This window comes from Mus pahari, chromosome X (genome assembly GCF_900095145.1).
Source record: "Mus pahari chromosome X, PAHARI_EIJ_v1.1, whole genome shotgun sequence".
NCBI lineage: Eukaryota > Metazoa > Chordata > Mammalia > Rodentia > Muridae > Mus > Mus pahari.
Window position 1 is genome coordinate 9,507,550 of NC_034613.1, and position 10,667 is coordinate 9,518,216.

General features: G+C 39.6%; 1 protein-coding gene across 1 annotated transcript in view; it reads right to left on the reverse strand.

Annotated features, from left to right (window-relative positions):
- Positions 1–8,955: 8,955 nt before the first annotated feature.
- Ndp (norrin cystine knot growth factor NDP) overlaps positions 8,956–10,667 on the reverse strand; it is a 24,435-nt gene continuing 22,723 nt past the window's right edge. The window contains exon 3 of the mRNA XM_021188476.1: positions 8,956–10,127. Coding sequence (XP_021044135.1) covers positions 9,900–10,127 — 228 coding nt within the window. The 3' untranslated portion in view covers positions 8,956–9,899. The remainder of the gene's footprint in view (positions 10,128–10,667) is intronic.

Consider the following 10,667-nt stretch of genomic DNA (forward strand, 5'->3'; position numbering starts at 1 on the left):
ATCTGGGGAAACATGGACTGCGGCCCCTATCATGGACTGTGTTCTGCCTCCCCTAAGCGACTTGCTGGCTGCAGTTGCTTGGCCACCCCAGCAGCAAGGCAGACATGCAGCCCAATAGAGCAGTCCTTAAATGTAATCAGAAAGTAGTTGCTTATTCTCATAATATTCTTGCCATTATTGTACCAGTGGTATATCTTGACAAGATAATCATTGTTGCAGTTTCTAGGGTTCACAGCTGGATATGACTTATTGCTTCTCTCTCCTTTTAGAATGTATCTGATAGACTTCCATAACAATGGAACTATTTAGTAGGAATAGATGTTTGAGTGAGTACCAGGTTGATTTCTGTGTTCTGTGACTCAAATACATGATGTCTTCAAGAATAGGGTTTTACCATCAAGTTCGGGAAGGTAGCAAAGAGTATGAACACTATCTATAATTCTTAGGGGATTGGGGGGGTGGTCTATGTAATCTCCTTTACCAAAAGCTCAAAAGGAGATAATTCATTCCTACTAATGGATTTTGTATTTACTAGCACAAACTATACAGTTGGGTACTGTCTCCTCCATTGTAGGTAATGCCATTAAAACTCTTTTATCTATGTGTATGTATATACTTTAGGAAGCTCTTATATTAGTATGTTTTTATGTGACTTTTTAAAAAAGCCTTTAGTGTTAACTATCCATTCTCCATATTCCCTTCTCTACCCAGTTCTTCCATTTCTCATCTCACAATTTCTGTTGCATTATTCCCTTTAATCCTTTACACAACTGTGTTCTATCTCCTCTCCCTTGACTGCCCACCCCAAAGACTATGGGTATTCCAAATGGAACACACATATCTGAAAGATCCAAAGATAACATCTACAGATGAAAGTATGACATTTCTCTTTCAGTTTCTGGGTTACTGCACTAAGAATAATTGTTTAACCTTCACCTACTCAATTCACAATAGATAGCAAATAAAAGATCTAAATGTTCATCAACCAATTAACAATGAAAATGTGCTACATTTACACAATGGGATAGTATTCAGCTTAAAAAATTGAGTAGATGTAGCATGTAGCTTTTTCAACCCTGCTTTAAGCTCCTTGTGGACCGTGCGACCGGCCCCTGCCCAGAAAATATTGGAACTGTGAGTGAAAAACACAGACACACATACATTGCTCAATTTTAACCTGCCTTGTTGGCTCAATTGCTGGGTACTACTAATCTCCCACAGCTAGAGTGCCCTTCCCAATAGTCTCAATTTAGCACCCTAAATCTGCCCTCAGCTTCAGTTGCTCAGTTACTCAACTCAACATCCCCAACCTCCCACCTGGAAAAGGGGCCTATGGACATCCCACCTGAGATCATACATGGCTGGTCACTTTTGTCCCTGTGAAACATTGTCAAAATTCCTTAACCTTTTCCTGCATTTCCTCCTATCTTCTGTGAACCCAGAAGTCTAGCCTCTTTCCTTCTGCCAAGCAATTGGCCCCTGGCACCTTACTCATAGATTAAGAACCAATTGGGAAAACAGGACATTAGCATTAAAAACACCCCTATGAGTAGCAATGAACATGGATGAATAGGTATCGCTATAGTAGGATATGGAGTTCTTTGAGTAGATGCTTAAAAGTGGTATAGATAGATCATATCTATTTAGTTATTTTTTTTCAGAATCTCCACACTTGTTTATATATTGGTTGTAACAGTATGCACACCCGTCATTAGTGAATGAGTGTTCCCTTTCCCCACATCCATACCAGCATCTGCTGTCATTTGCTTTTTATGAACTTGGCCATTCTGACTGGAGTAAGATGAAATCTCAAAGTAGTTTTTTTGTTTTTTGGGTTTTTTTTTGTTTTTTGTTTTTTTGTGTGTGTTGTTTGTTTTTGTTTTCTTAAATTAGGGGTCTGGTATCTGTATGTGGGATGGATCCCTAGGTGGAGCTGTTTCTGGATGGCCTTTCCTTCAGTCTCTGCTCCACACTTTATACCCATATTTCCTGTAGACAGAATCCATTCTGGGTTAAAAATGTGGAGATGAGTGGGTGGCTCCATCTCCCAACATAGGGCCTTGCCTAACCTCTGGATATGGTCTCTACAGGTTCTCCCTCCCCTTTGTTGTGCATTTTAACTAATCTCATCCCTGCTGGGTCCTGGGAGCCTCTTGCTTTCCTGGCATCTGGGACTTTCTGGTGGCTACCTCCAGTTCCCCACCCCACCCCATTGCTACACACCTCTGTTCAAATTCCTGACCCCCTGTATATCATCCCAGTCTCCTTGCATAACTGATCCTGACCCACTTCTTCCCCCTCCTCCTCTTCTCTTCCTCCCATGTCTCTCCCACCTTCTACCTTCTGTGAGAGTTTTGTTCTCCCTTCTAAGAAGGACTGAAGCATCCACATTCTGGGCTTCCTTCTTCTTAGGCTTTATATGGTCTGTATCTTGAGTATTCCGAGCTTTTGGGACTAATATCTACTTATCAGTGAGTGCATGCCATGTGTATTCTTTTGTGACTGGGTTACCTTACTCAAAATGATAGTTCCATCCATTTAGCTAAGAATTTCATGAAGTCATTGTTTTTAGTAGCTTTCCCTGATGGCTTGGGATGTTGAATATTTTAAAATGTTTCTCAGCCATTTGTAATTCATCTTTTGAGAACTTTCTGTCTAGATGCATATACATTTTAATTGGATTTTTCTTTCTTAATGTTTCATATTTTTGAGCTATTTATATATTCTAGACACAATCCTCCTGTCAGCTATATAACTGGTAAATGTGAGTGTGACTCAGGGATAGAATACCTTTCTAGGATGTGCAAGGCCTGGTATTCCATTCCCAGCACGTAAAAAAAAAAAGACAAAAGATATTTTTTTTCTTTTATGATGTTTTTCTATCATTTTCAGAACAAACTCCTATCTTTAAGATACTCATTAAGGGGTAAGGGTGACTCTGGAGAACAGTTGGCTAATAGAAAGAAGTGAAGGTCATGAACTTATCTAATAATAATTTTCCTCAGAATAAGTAACAAGAAATTTTGTATTCCATTGAGTTGAGATTCTGCATGTAGGTGGACACATAAAATGATCTCAAGTGTTTTCTGTCACTTATGTGAATGTAATTTGAAGGAAGAGTATACAAGATAAAAATAGTCTATGGAAGAACAATGATCTCTAATTTTTCCTATTCAATACTACATTCTTTTAAAAAGCAACTTTTTATCACAGTTTAAGAAATAATATAATTAAAATTAATATTTTTGTTTTATTTATTTATTTATTTAAATTTTATTATTAAAATTTGCTAGAAAAACTCACTAAAAATACCATTCAGCTCAACTAAAGCAATACTCAAGAAACAATAGCTTATTAAAAATATGAGTACATAAATAGGAGTCATTCCTAATGGTTGCTCAGGAGTGCTTACTGAGTGTCAAGTGTGATTTTAGAACTTTACACATGATATGTTGGAGTCTTTCATCCTCAATATATACTGCCAGAGAACATATTCATACCTTGTTTATCTCTATCTTAAAGATGTTTAAGCCAGAACGTATGGATGACTATTAATTTGCTTTAAGCAACATGGTTAACAGGAGAATATGGGGCAACCTGACCCCAGAGTTATCACTCTTAGTATTCAGTGAGGAGAATTTTGAACTGAGGGATAAGTGGAAAAAGAGAAATTCATATTATCTTGGTTCCTAAAACAGTAAACACCAGTGAAAGTATCCATTTCCTTTTTTGTATCTTGATACTTGCAAGAAGAATCAAGATCATAGCATTGGTCAGTGATGTGAGCATGTTTTCGAAAGTAAAAAGACAGAGGACCCAAAACTGCATAGAAATGATGGGCATTGGACTACCATTCTGTGCTTTGCTCCAACAAGAGTCTATATTAAATTTTTGCTACTACATAGTTCTTCCAATAATGGCTGCCTAACGAGTCATGAAGTGCAGTTGTAGAATCTAAGTGAAAGAGAAGGAAATGCCCCAACAACAAAAGGGGATCACATATATTAGGATTATGGGGATAAATATATACATAGAATATATAAACGATTGACAAGAATGCATTTCTAAAAATTTAGTTATTAGAAACCACAAACAGGGTTTAGAAAATGAGTGAGTTCTCACAGGAAGATAGAGTTTCTCAAGTTATTGTGAGGACACATATGTCCACACAGACAAGCTATCTATACCTTGAGATAATAATAACCATATTAGTTCTAGTGATCATTTTGAAGAAAACAAAAATTTCTGGGACTCTGTTCAATTGCCAGCACCCACATCCTGTGGGTTACAACCCCCTGTAACTTCAACTCCAAAATATCTGATGCCTTTTTCTCACCTCTGTGGACAACTGTGCCCCCATGCACAGACACATATAATTCTTCCTTTTTAAATAATACCAAGACTGTGACTTTCTCCCTTTAATCTCTCTGGCATTTAGTATTCTTGCTGAAATAGTTGGGTATAGCACACACTTTTAAATCTTGCATTTGAAGGATATCAGAAGACTTATTGTTAGGCTTGTTTGTTTTGAGACAAAGCCTTGCTAAGTAGCCAAGGCAAGCTTTCAACTTGTTCTGTGGTCAATTTGCCTCCAACTCAAAATCCTTCTACCTCAACATTCCAAGTCCTGGGATTATGGGCATGTGGCACAACACCCAGCTCAAAATATTGACTTGAATCCTTAAATATCACCCAATGAGACTAGATCTAATTCCATCTAATTTTAGGTAAAAATAGTTACTGATGGAGATTATACTGCTGTTGCTTATTAAGGATAAACACTTCTGAACAGAGAAGGACACATGGTTACAAAGGGAAACATGTGGTCAGGCCTGGAGCCAGGACTATTCATAAGAGTTGTCCTTCATTGGGTCAAGGAAGCCAGACCTCTGTCTGGCACTAGATAAACTTCTTTTCTTTCAAGAGCATACCCTTGAGAAAGGTGTAAAAGAAGCTGAGGAGGCCTCTGGGAAGTTGACAAGTGAGGTAACAAACCCTTCCTTAAAGGTGAACCTGGTCAGTGCACTTCCATGTTTGCTATAGTTTTTCAAGTTCAAGTGCTCTGTTTGACATGTAGAACACTGGAATTGATCTTTGAGGATACAGAGTGATCTTAGCAAGACATTTCAAACTTTATTTTCCCTGGGATCAAACAAAATACCTGTGCTACTCTAGAGTAGATTGAAATATTTTATTCACTTGCTGTGACTTATAAAAAGACAGGGGACAGAAAGATAGCATAGATATTTTGGTATGAGATGTTATGTTCTTATGGAATGCTGTCTTTCACTAATTGTGCCTGGGTTCTTGCTTATGTATGGACACAGCTTTTTACTAAGCAAAAAGCTCTTCCTCTGAGGTTCCCACACAGTTTCATTTGAAACTCTTCCAAATCCCAAGGTGCTCCATTGTTCTATCTCTTAAAAGGAGCAAGTGAATTTGTCTACCAGGATGTCTTTTCCTCTAGAGGCATAAAGGAGACACCAGCAGCAGGATATGCTTTCTTCTCTGACTTAATTTTTATTCTTCAGCCATCTTTGTGTTTTCTGGTGCCAACACACTTGGTCTTATGTAGTAGGAAGCTCATGTGTTCAAGGGTCATATTTCTGTAGGGCCTGAGGAAGTAGCCAAAAGTAATTTCATATTTTAATTCCTCTTAAGTCACAATGAAGAAATATACTTACTCTAAGAGCTATATGACCCAAATATACACACAGCCTGCTCTATATAGCAACAAATAGTGTACTGGGTAGGTTAATAAGCAATTGAATTTAAGAGAAATTAAACTGCCAATTCAACAGAACAAAAAAAAAGTTGGCTTGTCGTCATGGTAAATTCATGGAGAAAGTTCAAGAGCTTACTAAACATAGTTGACATAAGAAACAGGTCTGGGAAGCCAGGATGTGAGGAAAATCATATAAGTTCATAAGGGTCTTTCTCTTCCACTGCAGTAGTAGTTTATTGTTATTAACTGCTCATAAACGATGAGAATTGGATCAATTTACAAGAATCTTTTGCTCCAGTACTATGCATTAACATATAAATTTCTAAGATGTAAGCTGCAAAAATTGTAACGCATTTTCATTTCCTTTTCTCGTGCATAGTAAATGGAGAAGGCAAGCGAGCATTCCTTAGGCATTCCAGGAATAATGCTCATAAGTGATCAATGTTTTCATTTGGCTCTTTCTCCATCCTTAGGGGTAAACACTAAAAAAGAACTAAATATGTTTAAAATTTTTAGTACAAATTCCATAGTAACTTAATATCCAATAACATGTCAATTCTCTGGGTTCCCAGGGCCATTTTAAAGTCTTTAGGGGAAAATAAAATTATTTTGTTCTTTCTCAGCTTTGGTATGTTGCCATTAAACTTCACTCAGCATCCCCATACTCTTTTCTATCTTATCCATTTCACTAAGCATGAAAGATCCTAAAAATAAAGAGGAAAAGAGGTGCTCTTGACTGGGGTAGGGAAGGGAAGCATTCATGACTGTAGTGATCAGGGAGTTTGGTCTCAAGTTCCAAATCCAAGTTTCTGGATTTCTGGTTGATTCTTTTTGTCCATATAACTAGAGAGGATGCTGGATTCTTGCTAAAGGCCTTTAAATGCCCCCATTATTTTCTGGTTATTATGCAAGAAGATTTAATAGTGGCCCATGTAATAAGACTTAAACTGGCCTTTTCCATGGCTTCTGGCTAAATTAGAAGATATGAGTCATATGACACCCTCCTGCGATCGTCTAGACACCTAAGAAGCAAATAAAGACTGCATTTTATTGGTTTATATTATGGCCATTCAGAGTCAAATGACATTTCAAAGCCAAGAAGTGACTTTAAAAAAAAAATTGGATATTTTCTTTATTTACATTTCTAATGTTATGCCCTTTCCTGGTTTCCCCTATCCCATCCCCACTCCCCTGCTTCTATGAGGGTGCTCCCCCAGCCAACCACCCACTTCTGCCTCCCCTCCCTGGCATTCCCCTACACTGGGGCATCAAGCCTTCAAAGGACCAAGGCCCTCTCCTCCCATTCATGCCTGGCAAGGCCATCTTCTGCTACATACATGGCTGGAGCCATGGGTTCCTCCATGTGTACTCTTTCATTGGTAGTTTAGTCCCTGCAAGCTCTGGAGGGTCTGGTTGGTTGATATTGTTTTTCTTCCTATGGAGTTGCAAACCCTAAGAAGAAACATTTTAAAGTCAAAAGTACCATTTCTACTTGAAAAAATATTTATGTCTTTGTCTGTCTATCTGTGTGTGTATAGATAGATGGCCATGGAAGCCAGAATTCTTTGAAGCTTAAGTACCAGGCATTTGTAAGCTACCTGATGTGGTTGCTGAGGTCCAAACCCCTGTCCTCTGAAACAGCAATAATTGCCTAGTCATCTCTCCAGCTGTTTCTACTTTTGATTAGCAACATGAAAGAAATCCTCAACTCTGGCTAGAAATAAATCCTTTCATTGTCTGGTAGGAATTATAACCATTTAGCTGGGTGTGGCAGTGCTCTCTGGAGGCTCAGACAAGAGGGTTCAGAATTCAAGGCCAGTCTGGAAAACATAGCAAGACCCTAATTAAAAGAGAGGGTTCTATAACTATATAACTTTAAGTGTTAAATTTAGGTCTTTCTTTTTTAATTATTTTATTAGATATTTTCTTCATTTACATTTCAAATGCTATCCCAAATATCCCCTATACCCTCCCCCCACCCTGCTTCCCTACCCACTCACTCCCACTTCCTGGCCCTGGTGTTCTCCTCTATGGGGCATATAAATTTTGCAAGACCAAGGGGCCTCTCTTCCTAATGATGGCTGACTAGGCCGACTTCTGCTATATATGCAGCTAGAAACACAAGCTCTGGGGGTATTGATTAGTTCATATTGTTGTTCCACCTATAGGGTTGCAAACCCCTTCAGCTCCTTGGGTAATTTCTCTAGCTCCTCCATTAGGGGCCCTGTGTTCTATCCTATAGATGACTGTGGGCATCCACTTCTGTATTTGCCAGGCACTGGCATAGCCTCACAAGAGAGAGCTATATCAGTGTCCTTTCAGCAAAATCTTGCTGGAATATGCAATAGTGTCTGCGTTTGGTGGCTGATTATGGGATGGACCCCCATGGTCCAAACTACTATTTTAAATTTGCTTTCAGGATGAGGACATCTTCCAGTTCAGTGAACTGGCCCCATCACCATCACAATGACTATTAAAATCAAACTCAAGGTATTTTTTTTCCTGTTTCAAAGTCATGAATACAAATTTAACTTTGCTAGCTTTCATAAAATTATGTGAACGTGGTACCAAAATGTGAAGAGTGTAGAAAACCATCATTTATGCAGGAAAAATAATTCACAGGTTAGTTGTGTTAACAGTGGGGAGCACTGTCATTTCTGGTTGATCAGGACAGTGTGATATCAAGGTTGCCCTGGAAACTGAATTTTCATGCTAGGATTCACATTGAGGTGCCTGTAGTGGACATAATGCTATTCCAATGTTATGATTCCTGAAGTGCTAAGGAGGATCATAGTAGTGCCTTTAGGTTTAGAGCACATACCTTCAAATGGTACAGAAACTGTTGTTTGTGGGCTCTGTCCTGCTGCATCTGTTACCGTGACTTGTGGATACTTTATCTTTTCTGAGAAAAGTAAAGAAATCAAAAAGGATAAAAAAAAATCTCTACTTCACACCATGGTACCTAAGAAAGCCATAATGTATCAGCTTTGGTGCTAAAATTTGAGGCCTACAGCCAAGCCCACCTACCACAGTATATTACTTTTTTAAGGTTTCCATCATGCATTCTGGAACTCATTTCCCTTTTATTGTCCATACCTGTACCATATCCTTGTAGATGTTCAAACAGTAGCTACATGGATCTTATATCCGCATCATAGAAGGATATTAAAGAAGAGAGGGGGAGGAGCAGAAAGGAGGGGGAAGAGGAGGAAATAATAACACAGCCAAAATTTTGAAGGTACTCTATTTTTATTTGAAAACATGGGGGACTTCAAAATTTGAGCTTCAAGGACCAAAAATATATTGAAACAAAAATTTCAGACAATAAGTCGGGCCACCACTATGGCAACAAGCTTCACATAGACAGGTGGATATAGCTAAGATGTGGCTGACGCTATTGCACACCCACAAGTAGATTCCTACATGCTTGACTAATGCTCAATTAGGAGTATGGCGTGTTCCCCACACCAAGTATAATGTATGCCTTCTCCAGAGTCAGTGCAGGATCCATCTGAGTGTGTATGTGTAAAAACCTGTTTCCTCACAAAAGGCTTCAGATTATAAATTCCTCTGCCACCTTTATATCCCCTCAGTCAGTTCTGAACTATAGTGGTCAGGAGTCCCGCTGTCACATGAAAGAACCCGTGTGTTAGTTATTTTAGTAGCAGTTAGCTGGCTGTGAGTAAACCTCACTAAACATATCCATGGACTTGGTGTCCAGATCTTGAAACCAGGAACCTTTAGAGGCAAATCTTAGACCAAAATGACAAGGCGAAACAAAAACCGAAGATCTCTTAAGGAGAGTTAGGTAAATTTTTCCCTAATATGCACCAAATAGGAACAGCCTGACATGCTCTTGCACAGGGCCCCACATTTTCCCACTAATGCAGAGCTGTCAGGCACCCAAACCACAATCAGAGCCAACAGGGGAAATGCCTGAATCTGAAAAGTAACCAAAAGAAATTCTTCCAGGGAAAGGAGATGGGAATGAAAAGCAAGTTCCCAGAGTAACTTTCTGTCAAAAGCACATTGAGTCTTTAGGACAAGAATATGCAAAATCCTATGGGACTTGCTTCATCTTTATCTGCCTTAACTCTTTTCTTGCCAGTCCTTCTCTAGCAGGTTGAACTGCTCCTGTGGTTGTGCCAGCCAGAAAGCCAATCATCAGCAAGCCTCAGGAGCTGCATTCCTCACAGTGACAGGAGAGGATGTACCGGTAAGTGGCAGTAAGTCGCATGCCCCCTGAGCAGCGCAGACGCAGAGCCTTCAGCTTGGAAGTCTGGGGTCGGCAGCAGTGACAGGAGGAACGGAAAGGTTGCTTGAGGACAGTGCTGAAGGACACCAAGGGCTCAGAGCGTGATGCCTGGCTGCAGTGCCCCTCACATCTGGCCAGGAGCACCATCTGGAGAAATAAGGGAGGTGGTTACTCTGTACAGTTATTAAAAATTCAGGCTACCACAGCATCCTTTGAAAGACCCCACCACTCCTTACTGATTCCTGCTGGGTTGGACTAGTGGCTCCAGTCACTGGTCACACATAAGAATCTATTGGTGAACCTAAAATAAGTGTTTGAGGTGGTGTAGCTTAGTGATAGAGCACTTGGTACGAATGCACAAGGCTCTGGGTTCAATCCCTGGTACCCAGGGATTGGTGAGAAGCCAGGCAACACTATCCTGTCTGATACCAGTTTGAATTAAACTCCTTTAGGAGGACTGAAGATTTTCAAGACTTTAAGAAATGCTCAGCTCTCAATGCACTTCACAGTCACTTGTAATCTTAGCTTTTAGTGGGCAGAGGCAGAAGGATCAGGAGTTCAAGGTCATCTTCAAGTACATAGTGTGTTCAAAACTAGTCTGGGTTACCACATAACCTCAAAAAGAAAGAAAGATGGAAAGAAGGAAAGAAGGAAAGCGAGAGGGGAGGGAGGGAGGGAGGGAGGGAG